This window comes from Anomaloglossus baeobatrachus, chromosome 6, assembly GCF_048569485.1.
Source record: "Anomaloglossus baeobatrachus isolate aAnoBae1 chromosome 6, aAnoBae1.hap1, whole genome shotgun sequence".
In the NCBI taxonomy this organism is placed as follows: Eukaryota; Metazoa; Chordata; class Amphibia; order Anura; family Aromobatidae; genus Anomaloglossus; species Anomaloglossus baeobatrachus.
This window is the reverse complement of record NC_134358.1, coordinates 151,952,757-151,967,809: the sequence shown is the minus strand read 5'-3', so window position 1 is coordinate 151,967,809 and position 15,053 is coordinate 151,952,757. Positions and strand designations below refer to the sequence as shown.

Sequence of the window (15,053 nt, the reverse complement as noted above, 5' to 3'; positions counted from 1 at the left end):
TAACTGTCTATGAAGAGTATCTAGAGGACTTGTAATTTATGCACTATATAAAGTGGACCTCAAATGTGGCCCCTGAATAATGCCTCAATAAGTTATACAGTTTGGTGGAGAACTGATTTGACACCTTCAGTTACAAGAGAGATAAGACTTCTTAGTTTACATACCAGACAACGCAATGCAAAACACAAAAAGAGGAAGGTAGCTTCAGACTTCCGATGTAAATAAATTCGGATTAAAGTCTTTATACATTACCATTTGCCTTAGAATATAATATACAGTATACCACAAGTGAGTACACCCATCACAGTTTTGTAACCATATTATATCTATTCATTGGACAACACTGAAGATCTGAGACTTTGATACAAGCTGTGCACTGACTACTTTACATTGCATCATAGTGTAAATGCGGTGTGCCCTCTAAATAACTCACAGCCATTAATGTCTTAACATATTAAAAAATGTAAGGGGCCGCCGTCGTCCACCTGCTGTTCCGCATTCCCCTTCCTTGTTAACCCGTTTGCATAGATGAAATAAAGAATGATTTTTAAGGAAGTCTGTGAGTGCCCACCTTTTCTTTTGTAAGCTTACCAAGTTTGAACATCAGTGAATTCACCATCACTACAGGGAAGAAAATAACTACTGTCTGGAACAGAGGGCCCTTGTCTGAACTTCTCACATTTTCAGGCTGTTAACGCTACATTTATGAACCATAATAATTAAAGGGAACCTGTCACCAGATTTGGTGACTATAAGCTGCGGCCACCACCAGTGGGCTCTTATATACAGCATGTTAGAATACTGTATATAAGAACCCAGGCCGCTGTGTAGAACGTAAAAATGACTTTATAATACTCACCTAAGGGGCAGTCTGGTGCAGACTGGTCGGATGGGTGTTTCTGTTCTACACGTGCGGCGCCTCCTCTTTCGGCTATCTTTGTCCTCCTTCTGAACCCAGGGTGCATGACGCGTCCTACGTCATCCACACTCGCTAGCATTGAGGTCCTGCGCAGGTGGACATTGATCTGCCCCGAGCAGGGCATATCAAAGTATTTTAGTGCGCATGCGCAGGACCTCAATGTCGGCCTGTGTGGATGACGTAGGACACATCATGACCCCAGCTTCAGAAGGAGGACAAAAATGGCCAAAAGAGGAGGCGCCGGTACCGGAGAACAGAGACACCCATTCGACCAGTCTGCACCGCCCCTTAGGTGAGTATTATAAAGTGATTTTTACATTCTACACAGTAGCCTGGGTTCTTATATACAGCATGTTACAATACTATATACAAGAGCCCACTGGTGGTGACCGCAGTTAAATATAGTCGTCAAATCTGGTGACCGGTTCCCTTTAAAAAAAAACAATAAAAAGCTACAGAGATCATCCAAAGAAAAAATTGTACTTATTCCAACCTTGCTCATAGTTTTCCAGCCCATCAACAGGAACAATATGATCCAAATTTTTATTTACTACAGCAGTATTAGAACCATCTTCATAGGAATTCTGGGAGGGAAAAAATACAAAACATTAAGGTTAGGTACAATATAGAAAATGGCTGGCATAATCTAGACAAATTTAGGAATGCAAACATGACTGATTGACATTATATACAATGGCAACTTCAACACAAAGGAAGATGAATGGTAGCCTGGGACCACATGTGCTGGATTAAATCGTGAAAAAATATGCATTAAAAGATTGGGTAAAATCTGCTTATGTGATGGTATACCCAGATCAGTCATATTAGTGGGAGTTATTTCCTACCAAATACAAAGCATCAAATTTTGCATCATTTTTAACTATGAACAAACATCAGACTGTGACTTCTGCACTGCAATATCAAAATTATTTGATTTATGATTTATAATATATATATATATATATATATATATATATATATATATATATATATATATATATATATATATATATATATATATATATATATATATATATATATATATATATATATATATTTTTTTTGTTTTTTCCACCCATAGTTATATTATAATTTATATAATATATATATTATATAAATTATAATATAACTATGGGTGGAAAAAACAAAAAAATTACATATATATATATATATTTATTTTGGGTGGAAAAAAAAAAACCCCCACAAAAACGTGCATAAGGTGCCACAATGATGCTGCACTACAGCATGAACAACACTTGTACAATATTGGTCAATCGAGGGCATTTTTTCTTATTACATTCTTTCTTTACATACCTGACTGTGAATGCTGTTTTTCTGGATGTACTGACTCCAGGGGTCCGGTATCTGTTCATCTGCTTCTTTACTGGATGCTCTAGAATTAATTTTGAGTAAGTAGCATCCTTGAGTCCCATAGCGTTGTATCATTTCTTCATAGATTGAATCAGCCCTTGAGATAAACAGATGCCAAATCCAAAATTAAGGATTAATAATAGTACCATCATAAAGAACAAATAATAAAAAAAAAAAAATACATGGAGAAAATACCAGATCCCTGCCTTTGCGGTTGTTACCCACAGACATACAGCATCTTCCATGGTCCTGTCCCTTACCTACATTTTAATGTACTGGGGGGGGGGGGGTTTAATTATGAATCCAGAGATGTTGCCTGACAGATGTGGGTTTAATAAGGCAACATTGATAATAACTGACATGGTGCTGCCCTCACAGATTAATCACACATAGCAGCCAAACTTCTCAGATGTAAAAATCGGGGGGACACCCGTCATCTGGGGAAGAGTCTCTATGATGTTAGGTTATTAAATCTGGAATTACACTTTGATCACTAATTTCTAAAAGCACAATATACACTACAGTTCAAAAGTTTGGGGTCACCCAGACAATTTTGTCTTTTCCATGAAAAATTATACTTTTATTTATCAAATGAGTTGCATAATGAATAGAAAATATAGTCCAGACATTGACGAGGTTGCAAAATAATGATCTTAACTTGAAATAATAATTTTCTCTTCACGCTTTGCTTTCGGCACAGAATGCTCCTTTGCAGCAATTCCAGCTTTGCAGACCTTTGGCTTTCTAGCTGGTAATTTGCAGAGGTAATCTAGAGATATTTCACCCCATGCTTCCCCCCCTCCCACAAGTTGGATTGGCTTGATGGGCACTTTGTTACAGTTCCATTCACAGTTCACTGCAAAATATTTAGGAGGGAAGAAATGACATGAACTGGGGCAGCACTGTGGCTCAGTGGTTAGCACTGTTGCTTCACAGCACTGAGATCAAAGCCCACCAATGACAACATCTGCAAGGAATTTGTACGTTCTACCCGAGTTTGCATGGGTTTCCTCCAGATATTCTGGTTTCCTCCCACACTTAAATAGACATACTAACAGGGAATTTTGATTGTGCACCCCAATGGGGGCAATGATCATGTCTGTAAAGCTATGCGGAATATCATGGTAATTAATAATAAAAAAAAACTTACAACAGTGGTTTTCTATTGCAGCACCATGCGCAAATTCAAGGAGCTCTCTAACGACTCATTACTTCAGAGATGTGTGTAAGGGCAGACTGCATGGCTAACGTGCTAGCTTTTATATAAAAGGTACTGAACAAAAAAATCTCAGTGATTAAGTGGCGCGTCCTCCAACACTATGTAAACAAAAATATATCATACTGACTATAGAGCCTGCCGCAAGAAAGCAAAGTACACACACTGTACCTTGGAAAAGGTGAAGAAACACTTAGTCATGAAGTGGTTAACCGTGGTGGCTCCATTAGCAGCCTTGCAGGGCTGGGGTCAGGTGTTAAAATCCCAAAGATAACATCTACAAGTGCATCTCAATAAATTACAATATAATCAGAAAGTTAATTTCAGTAATTCAATACAAAAAGGGAAACGCATATATTATATAGAGTCATTACACAGAGTGATCAATTTCAAGTGTTTATTTCTGATAATGTCGATTATTGGCTTACAGCCAATTAAAACCCAAAAGTCATTATCTCAGAAAATTAGACCAACTTAAATGATTTTAAACTCAGAAATGTTGGCGCCTACTGAAAAGTCTGTAGAGTAAATTCACTCATTACTTTGTCAGGGCTCCTTTGGCATGAATTGCTGCATCAATGTGGCGTGGTGTGGCATGGAGGCGATCTGCCTGTGGCACTGCTGAGGTGTTATGGAAGCCCAGGTTATTTTGATAGGAGCCTTCATCTCGTCTGCATTGTTCGTTCCGGTGTCTCATCTTCCTCTTGAAAATACCCCATAGATTCTCTATGCGGTTTAGGTCAGGGGAGTTTGCTGGCCAATCAAGCACAGTGATACTGTGGTTAGTAAACAAGATATTGGTGCTTTTGGCAGTGTGGACAGGTGCCAAGCCCTGCTGGAAAATGAAATTTCCATCTCCAAAAAGCTTGTCCTGGTGCACGGCTGCGCTGACTTTGGTCTTGAAAACACACAGTGGACCTACACCAGCAGATGACATGGCTCCGTAAACCATCACGGATTGTGGAAACTTCACACTAGACCTCAAGCAGCTTGGATTGTGGCCTCTCCACTCTTCCTCCAGACTCTGGGACCGCGATTTCCAAATGAAATGCAAAATTTACTTTAATCTGAAATTAACACCTTGGACCATTGAGCAACAGTCCAGTTCTTTTCTCCTTGGCTCAGGTAAGACGCTTCTGGCGTTGTCTATTGGTCATGAGTGGCTTGACACTAGGAATGCGGCAGTTGTAGCCCATGTCCTTGATGCGTCTGTGTGCGGTGGGTCTTGAAGTACTGACTCCAGCAGCAGTCCACTGCTTGTGAATCTCTCCCAAATTTTTGAATGGCCTTTTCTTAACAATTCTATGAAGGCTGCCGTTATTCCAGTTGCTTGAGCAACTTTTTCTATCACACTTTTTCCTTCCACTCAACTTCCCAATAATATGCTTAGCTACAGAACTCTGAACAGCCAGCTTCTTTAGCAATGACCTTTTGTGGCTTGGAGTGTGTCAATGACTGCTTTCTGTACATCTGTCAAGTCAGCAGTCTTCCCCATGAGTGTGTAGCCAACTGAACCAGACTAAAGGGACCATTTTAAATGCTTAGGAAGCCTTTGCAGGTATTTTGTGGTAATTATTATTTGTTAAGATAATGACTTTTGGGTTTTCATTGGCTATAAGCCAGAATTTTCACCATTAACAGAAATAAAACACTTGAAATGGATCACTCTGTTTGTAATGCCTATATGACATATGTGTTTCCCTTTTTGTATTGAATTACTGAAACAAAATTAACTTTTTGATGATATTCTAATTTATGGAGATGCATTTGTATAAAGGAGTTTGTATGTTCTCCCTGTCTTTGCATGGGTTGCCTCCGATTTACTCCCACACTCCAAAGACATTCAGATAGGGAATACAGTGGCATGCAAAAGTTTGAGCACCCCTGGTCAAGTCTACTGATATTCTGAACAATTAAGCAAGTTGAAGATGAAATTATCTGTAAAAGCCATTAAGTTCAGGATAACACATACCCTCTGCATTTTAGACAATAATAATAATAATAATAATAATAATAATAATAATAGAGATTATATATCTATATATCTATATATCTATATATCTATATATATAATTGCCTTATTCTGTCTGTCTGTCTGTCTGTCTGTCTGTCTGTCTGTCTGTCTGTCTGTCTGTCTGTCTGTCTGTCTGTCTGTCTGTCTGTCTGTCTGTCTGTCTGTCTGTCTGTCTGTCATGCTCCGAAATTGTGTCCTTACGGTGACACAAAGCTGATTGGCCGCTGGGCTCGCCATGGCCCCGCCCCCCCACACGGATTGGCCTCTCGCCCCGGCTCTATGCAGGCCCCGCCCCCCTCACGCAATGCACGCTCGCTGTGGCCCAACTGACACGGGGCTCCGATTCCCAGGTGAGTACACACACATCAGATCACACACACCTCACACATCACATCCACACATCACAACATGCTGGGATATCGCTTGCTTCTACACCGGCTCCGTCAGGATCCCGGCAGCGCCAGACATAACCTTGCGATGCTGGGATCTTAACGGAGGCCGTGAAAGCTGGTAACCATTATACACATAAGGTAACTAAGGTCCCTTAGTTACCCGATGTGTATCATAGTTACCAGTGTACACCGGCTCACTCTCACACACACATCACACACACACACATCACATCGCATCCACACATCAAGGTCCTGCAGCTGCGGAACATACACACACATAACAGCACACACACACACACACACACAAATCAGATCACACTCACTCACACACACATCACATCGCATCCAAATACTCACAACATCCTGGGATATCGCTTGCTTCTCGGCGGCGATATTGTGCTGTGAGCTTCCAGGACCTGACAGAGGATCACATGGCCAGAAGCATGTGATATCCCCGGATGTTGTGAGTATCAGCGCGTATGTGCAATATCGTCAGTGTGTGTGTGTGTGAGTGTATGCGATCGGGTGTGTGTGAGTGGATGCGATCGGTTGTGTGTGTGAGTGGATTCGATCGGTTGTGTGGGTGAGTGGATGCGATCGGTTGTGTGGGTGAGTGGATGCGATCGGTTGTGTGGGTGAGTGGATGCGATCGGGTGTGGGTGAGTGTCGGCAGAGGAGCACGGCGTGCTGGAGGAGGCTGGGAGCAGAGAGGCTGATCTTGGGGAAGGCTGGGAGGGGGAGGCCGATGCTGAGGGAGGCTGGAAGGAGAGAGGCTGAGCAAACGTGCTCCATCTGCCATACTGCGGACTCCCCATCGTGCTGCATCCCCCATGCTGCGCACTCCCAAACGTGGTCCATCCGCCATGCTGCGCACTCCCAAACGTGGTCCATCCGCCATGCTGCGCACTCCCAAACGTGCTCCATCCGCCATACTGCGCACTCCCAAACGTGCTCCATCCGCCATACTGCGCACTCCCCATCGTGCACCATCCGGCATGCTGCGCACTCCCAAGCGGATGGAGCATGATGGGGGGTGCGCAGCATGGCGGATGGAGCACGTTTGGGAGTGCGCAGCATGGCGGATGGAGCACGTTTGGGAGTGCGCAGCATGACGGATGGAGCACGTTTGGGAGTGCGCAGCATGACGGATGGAGCACGTTTAGGAGTGCGCAGCATGCCGGATGGTGCACGATGGGGAGTGCGCAGTATGGCGGATGGAGCACATTTGGGAGTGCGCAGTATGGCGGATGGAGCACGTTTGAGAGTGCGCAGCATGGCGGATGGAGCACGTTTGGGAGTGCGCAGCATGGCGGATGGACCACGTTTGGGAGTGCGCAGCATGGCGGATGGAGCACGTTTGGGAGTGCGCAGCATGGCGGATGGAGCACGTTTGGGAGTGCGCAGCATGGCGGATGGAGCACGTTTGGGAGTGCGCAGCATGGCGGATGGAGCACGTTTGGGAGTGCGCAGCATGGCGGATGGAGCACGTTTGGGAGTGCGCAGCATGGCGGATGGAGCACGTTTGGGAGTGCGCAGCATGGCGGATGGAGCACGTTTGGGAGTGCGCAGCATGGCGGATGGAGCACGTTTGGGAGTGCGCAGCATGCCGGATGGTGCACGATGGGGAGTGCGCAGCATGGCGGATGGAGCACGTTTGGGAGTGCGCAGCATGGCGGATGGAGCACGTTTGGGAGTGCGCAGCATGGCGGATGGACCACGTTTGGGAGTGCGCAGCATGGCGGATGGACCACGTTTGGGAGTGCGCAGCATGGCGGATGGACCACGTTTCGGAGTGCGCAGCATGGCGGATGGAGCACGTTTGGGAGTGCGCAGTATGGCGGGTGGAGCACGTTTGGGAGTGCGCAGCATGGCGGATGGAGCATGATAGGGGGTGCGCAGCATGGCGGATGGAGCACATTTGGGAGTGCGCAGCATGGCGGATGGAGCACGTTTGGGAGTGTGCAGCATGGCGGATAGAGCACGATGGGGAGTGCGCAGCATGGCGGATGGAGCACGTTTGGGAGTGCGCAGCATGGGGGATGCAGCACGATGGGGAGTGCGCAGTATGGCGGATGGAGCACGTTTGGGAGTGCGCAGCATGGCGGATGGACCACGTTTGGGAGTGCGCAGCATGGCGGATGGACCACGTTTGGGAGTGCGCAGCATGGCGGATGGAGCACGTTTGGGAGTGCGCAGCATGGGGGATGCAGCACGATGGGGGGTGCGCAGCATGGGGGATGGAGCACGATGGGAGGTGCACACCTCCCCCCAACACACACACACACGCGCACTGCACAACACACACACACTAGGAATCACAAACAACGCCCTACACAGACACCCACACACACAGACAACGCTGCACACACAAATATACGCACATACTGCACAACACACACATTGCTCAAAACATACCTCCCCCCAAAACACACCACACCCACACACAACGCTACAGACACACAGCGCTCCACAAACAACGCAACACACGCAACACACATACAACACCGCTCTCACCCCCCGCGACACTCAGAACATGTACAGCGCCCTACACAAACACTTGGTAACTACACACAACAACATCTATATATATAGTATATGTATATAACAAAAATCATACATTAACTACACAATACGTAAATTCTAGAATACCCGATGCGTAGAATCGGGCCACCTTCTAGTATATATATATATATATATATATATATATATATATATATATATATATATATATATATATATATATATATATATATATATATATATATATATATTTTTACATTTTTAAATTCACAACAAAAAATAACGTTGGCCAATGCAAAATATTGGGTACCCTGCACGGTTAGTACCCTGCAGCACCCCCTTTGGCAAGTATCAAAGCTTGTTAATGTTTTTTGTAGCCAGCCAAGACTCTTTCAATTCTTGTTTGAGGTATTTTCATGCTTTCTTCCTTGGAAAAGTCGTCTTGTTCTGTAAGATTCCTGGGTCCTCTTGCATGCATTGCTCTTTTGCGGTCTAGCCACAGATTTTCAATGGTGTTCAGATCAGGGGACTGTGAGGGCCATTGAAAAACCTTCAGCTTGTACCTTTTGACATAGACTAATGTGGATTTTGAATTGTGTTTAGGATCATTATCCATTTGTAGAAGTCCTCCTCTTTTCAACTTCAGCTTTTTTACAGATGGTCTTATGTTTACTTGAAGAATGTGTTAAACTTTAATTGAATCCATTCTTCCCTCTACCTGTGAAATGTTCCCAGTGCCATTGGATAGAACACAACCCAAAGCATGATTAATCCACCCCCATGCTTAATGGTTGGCGAGATATTCTTGTCATGACATTCTGTCTCCTTTTTTTCCCAAACATTTGGTTTGATCATTGTGGCCAAGGAGTTCTATTTTAACCTCATCAGTTAACATGACTTGTTTCCAAAATACATCAGTCTTGTTTAGATGTTATTTTGCATACTTCTGATGCTAAATTTTATTTTTAGGACGCAGGAGAGGTTTTCGTCAGATGACTCTTCCATGAAGGCCATTTTTCTGTAGGTGTCTCTGAACAGTAGAACAATGTACCACAACTTCAGAGTCGGCTAAATCTTCCTGAAGGACTTTTGCAGTGAAGTGACGGTTCTGATTTGCCACTCTAGCAATCCGACGAGCAGCTCTCACAGAAATTTTGATTGGTTTTCCAGACCTTAACCTGACCTCCACTGTTTCTGTAAGTGCCATTTCGGAATTACTTTTCGAACTGAGGAAAGGGCAAATTGAAAACGCTTTGCTATTTTCTTCTAGCTTTCCTCTGCTTTGTGGGCCTTCACCATTTTGATTTTCAGAGTGCTAGGCAGCTGCTTTGAAAAACCCATGGCTGTTTTATTTGCACAAGGTTAGAAGAAGCTGGGTTTTTATAAAGCTGTGAAATTTGCATCACCTGCCCTTTCCTAACTATGATAATGAACAAGCCACAAACCTAACAGGCTAATTAAGGTCTCAAATGATAGTCAAAGTCATCTGAGCACACAAATCTCCAAGGGTGTTCAAACTTTTGCATTGGCCCATTTTCATTTTTGTAGTTTTTAAAATGTTAAAGATGAATATTTTTTTTGTTCTTACCTAAAATATAAAGGAAATGTGTCATCTTTAACTTTATCCCTTTTAGAGATCATTTCATTTTCAACTTGATTAACTGTTCACAATAACAGTAATTTTTACCAGTGGTGCTCAAACTTCTGCATAGCACTGTATAGATTGTGAGCCCCAATGGGGATGTTGTTATCAATGTCTAATGTGCAGTGAAATTAATTGTGCTATATAAGTGAGTAAAATAAATAAAAAATGAGGTTATTTTATCCCGATATCAAACAGCAGGAGCCTCGTTCAGCAAGGTAAGGACATAGCTATGACTGCCGGTCAGAGCCCTCCCCATCTATGCCCCATAAGACACCCCATGTTGAAATTCAAATGAATGAAGCCATGAGTACAGACCCTTGTGCTGCACACCACAGCACTCTGTACACATGGCTTTGGAAGAACAGTCCCGTATTAGAACATATTTTTCAGCGACTACCGTATTTTTCGGACCATAAGACGCACTTTTTTCCCCCCAAATGTTGGGGGAAAGTGGGGGGTGCGTCTTATGGTCTGAATACAGAGCTGCGGGGAATGAGGGCGCTGCGGTGGAGCGGGTCATCGGGGGCACGAGCAGGCTGTAGCAGCCTGCCGTGACCACGTGGACCCGCTCATTTAATATGCACACCCATCATCCCGCCCATCATCTCTCAGCACTGAAGCTGGCACTGACAGGTGGGCGGGATGATGGGCGGGGGATAAACAGCCGGCCCGCATGATCACCCCTGGCAACTACAGCCTGGAGTGATCATGTGCGGCTGTATTCACTGCTCCCCGCGCATCATCATCAGCGTGGGGTGCAGTGAATCAGTACACATTACTCACTGTTCCCCTGCAGCACCGCAATCTCCTCCTGTCTCCTCCGGTCAGCTGACTTGCGTGGGGACTAGCGCCGCGCACAGCGATGACGTCATCGCTGTGCGCACGTGTCCACACGGGACAGACAGGAGGAGATCGCCATGCTGCAGGGGAACAGGGACAGGTCCACTCAGCGGCGTTGCCGCTGACATAGACGGTAAGAGGACCGGTGCTGCAAGGAGTGAGGTGAGGTAAGGAGAGTATGAACGTTTTTTTTTTTTGTTTTTTTTTATGTGCCACAGGAATGCGGCCATACACCAGGATGATGGGGGTATATGAGCAGGATAGGGGCTTGTTATGAGCAGCAATGGGGAGTGTGTGAGCAGCAATGGGGAGTGTGTGAGCAGCAATGGGGAGTGTGTGAGCAGCAATGGGGAGTGTGTGAGCAGCAATGGGGAGTGTGTGAGCAGCAATGGGGAGTATGTGAGCAGCAATGGGGAGTATGTGAGCAGCAATGGGGAGTATGTGAGCAGCAATGGGGAGTATGTGAGCAGCAATGGGGAGTATGTGAGCAGCAATGGGGAGTATGTGAGCAGCAATGGGGAGTATGTGAGCAGCAATGGGGAGTATGTGAGCAGCAATGGGGAGTATGTGAGCAGGACATTACCCCATAAGTGTCAGCAGCAGATCCTCGCTCCATAAGTGTGTCATGACCACATTTTTTGCTTAAAATTTTATTTTCCCATTTTCCTCCTCTAAAATCAGGGTGCGTCTTATGGTCAGGTGCGTCTTATAGTCCGAAAAATACGTTATTATACATTTCACAACAAAATGCCACTTTTGTACAGTTTTGTAACTTACCTTTTCTCATCCCCACCACTGACATCATGCAGCAGCACATAATACTTCAATGTGTTGGGTGTAAACCATTTGGGATAGGAATAGTCATTACTGTGCTGAATCCGATGCTGCTCTTGTGATAACTTTAAAAACTGGTCCACAGGTTCGGGCTCATGTGAAGAAACAACCAGCATGCCTAAAGAGCTTGTTAAGTCAATGACTAAAGTACAAGAGAGAAACACAGGACACAAATATGCCAGATGTGGTAATTAAAGCTGCACTTTATGCCTATCAGTGGCCGCTCTGATGACATTTTTAAGATGTTAAAAGGGGTACTCCGGGGAGATATATATATAAAAAAAAAAATCTACTTGTTCTGTCCTCAAACTACAAAGATGAGATGTACAGTGCTATTCTTTATCCTTACAATACCTGTAATTCAGTGTGATGCTGAAGCTGCTCTCGCTGCTCCCCCTCCCCTCTGGGACATTACATCACACATCAGAGGGCCTGCTGCATGCTGTTGGTATAAGCCAGCCCCCTGATAATAGATATTACCAGGGGGCTGGTTGTTACATGCAGCAGGCCCCCTAATGTGTGATGTAATGACCCAGAGGGGAGGGGGAGCAGCGAGAGCAGCTTCAGCATCACACTGAATTACAGGTATTGTGAGGGTAAACAGCATTGTACCTTTGTAGTTTATGAGGGCAGGGCAAGTAGAAAAATGTATCTTCCTGAAGTACCCTTTAAGACTTAACAGTAACAAAACTGGCACTTAAACATTTCAGAGAAAAAATAAAGATGTTGGGATAAGTGTCTGATCCAGGCAGGGGTAAGATGTCTAACAATCAACAGGTCTGTCCCTATACACATTTGGGAAAGGCCCCACATTTGGACAGAGCAGCGGAGGGAGACGTTGGAGTGAGGCTACCCTGCTTCTGTAGTTTTTTTTTCCTGAAATGCTGTAGTGTTACAGTGTAAAGCCTAGATCTCTAGATTGAGGGATCTTCCTGGGATAAATTATTTACTCATTGGCCGTCTGCCAATATTTGGCAGCTCTTCTACTCAACTAACACATACAGTTCTCAACAGGGAAGAGAAAATAAGCTACTCCCTGACACCTCTATCGAGGATTTAACTAACATCAGAACAAAAGATTGGGCATGTTGAAATCCAATATGCCAAAGTCTTCTTTCCAAAACATCTGCTAACAGATGGTCAGCCCCCTTCACCGCACCCAGCCAATCTTCATCTGATAGCACTGTAAAGTTATCCAGAGCAATAAAGAGGCATTGAATAGGATACATGCCAAGTAGTGGTTTAAAAATTCATGATCTGACGCTGGCATGGACTGAAAAAAGCTCTCCCGGTAGGACTCAAACCAAGGCGTAGTTGCTGAAAAATAAACAGAAGGTATCAAGTTAGTGTGCACATGTACAGCGGTACCTAAGCTATAGCCCACTGAATACTCATACTGAGTAGAGCTATGGATACACAGGGAGAAAGGGGCAGAGGGTAGAATTACAATACCTTCTTCATTCACTTCGTATTGATATGTTAAGGCTATGTTCACATTTGCACTCATGCTTAGGTTATATTTTCTATAGTCTTTGGTGGCAAAAATAGAGCCGTACGTAGCAGTTGTCTCCCTGGTGTCACCTATAGAAGGTAGGCAACCTGGCTAAAGTTAACCCTTAAATGAGCCTCGAAACATGAACAATTTCCTTTCTCAAAAGGAATGGAAGTCTTTTCCTTTTGTAGAAAACTCTGTTTTTGCTAAATATCTTAAGTCAAGGCTCGCTAAAAAAGGTTGTCATTGGCTTAGTAGGAGCACCTCAAGTAGGTGGCACAAGAGAGCCAGCTGTCTTTTCGGAGAGCTAATTTGTAGCAATCATGATGGAGTACAAGTATACACAATGATGACAATCATACATGTTATTTTCACATCCGGATGAGGAGGTTTTTGAGGCTGTTTGACAGGTCCATGCACTTTCGGACTGATTGCAGCTTTCATATCACAGAGGGAACACCCAATGCACTCCAAAACAATATCCTCCTCCAGTCCTCTGCTTATCACATGGCTGGTTAGAGAATCATCAGTGTCCCCCTTTTCCCCTCTGCATGGTGCAAGCAGATATAAGGGCAGATAAAATAGATCTGAAGTGTACGGACCCTGGCAAGAGATCTACAGACTGACAGAGCCATGTATATAGGGTGCATGTGGACAAGTGTCACTCCATGGAAAAAATATATAGAACATACATAGATATTCAAAGCAGGAACATACATGATGCACAACCTTAATTTTTGACATTCCCAAGTCTTAGACTAGCCAATGAGTTTCCTCAATAATTAACAAAAACATCACAATGCAAAACAAATGTCCCGTTACTCAATTTACCCACCTAGCATACAAACACAGTGAGGCTTCCCTCACCTTTAAATGTCATTATGTTATCAATGCCAAAACAATCAAAAAAAAAAAAAAAGTGCCCCAAATATTGTCACACAATAGTTTTCCTGTATGTAAAAACACGTATAAATACACAGTATCCTAGCGGCTCACAGCCGACCACCATCCATGCTATTTTTAAGCACTGATGGGAATAAGGACGTCATCAGCCGTAAATACAAATGCAGAGTTTCTTCTTCTGGCTCGGCCTATTCTTCTTGCTGCTCATCTTCCAGCTGATTAACCTGAAACGTACTGCAGATGATGCCATGTTGTAACTCTAATACTGGTGGCATTCAATGGAAGACCAAGGAACCACAGCTATGAAGGGGAATACAGACACAGAAACAGGGGTTTTCCCAAAATTTCAAGTTATGTCTTATCCGTTGGACACAACTGAAAAAAACAAAAAGGCAAAACCCCAGCGATCCAGAGAACGGGACTTGAATGGACTGGACCTGCTCAGCCTCAGCTCCATTCATTGTCAATGGAACGGCTGGAAACATCCTCTGGGGTCCCATATACAATACACATACACCTCTGCTGCATTCAGGTTCGGCCCGTTTTCGGGATTGCCAAGGGTCTAACCTTTGTCTCCTCTCAGCAGTCATTAAATTATCCCATATACTATCAAAGGGGAATAACTTGCAATTGTTTTTATTTTATTTTTTTAAAACTTAAAGAAATGATGTCCAAGTACACACTAAAGCAAAACATTAAGACATATCTTAAGATTACAAGCCATTTTTTTTTCCTTTATTTCTTCACAGGTTTAGTTAGTAAATTAAGAAAAACAGATTACGTTAACCATCACCAATTCTTGTTTTGGGGTAAAATTTTTGAGTAAAAGTATGTTCACACATGGCAGACCGGCTGCGGAGGAAAACCTGCAGCTCGTTACAGCAGCAAAGACAATTAAATTTAATCT

General features: G+C 44.0%; 1 protein-coding gene and 1 long non-coding RNA gene across 3 annotated transcripts in view; one reads left to right on the top strand and one right to left on the bottom strand.

Moving 5' to 3' along the window:
- TRAPPC8 (trafficking protein particle complex subunit 8) overlaps positions 1-15,053 on the bottom strand; it is a 170,714-nt gene that overhangs the window by 140,671 nt on the left and 14,990 nt on the right. For both annotated transcript variants that reach the window (XM_075353322.1, XM_075353323.1), the window contains 4 exons: positions 12,979-13,068; positions 11,695-11,869; positions 2,234-2,387; positions 1,413-1,503 (listed from right to left, as the gene is read on the bottom strand). In XM_075353322.1, the coding sequence (XP_075209437.1) occupies positions 1,413-1,503; positions 2,234-2,387; positions 11,695-11,869; positions 12,979-13,068 (510 nt within the window). The remainder of the gene's footprint in view (positions 1-1,412; positions 1,504-2,233; positions 2,388-11,694; positions 11,870-12,978; positions 13,069-15,053) is intronic.
- The window catches only part of LOC142317218 (uncharacterized), a 43,690-nt gene that overhangs the window by 18,243 nt on the left and 10,394 nt on the right, over positions 1-15,053 (top strand). The window contains exon 2 of the long non-coding RNA XR_012754679.1: positions 9,402-9,628. This is a non-coding gene — a long non-coding RNA (uncharacterized LOC142317218). The remainder of the gene's footprint in view (positions 1-9,401; positions 9,629-15,053) is intronic.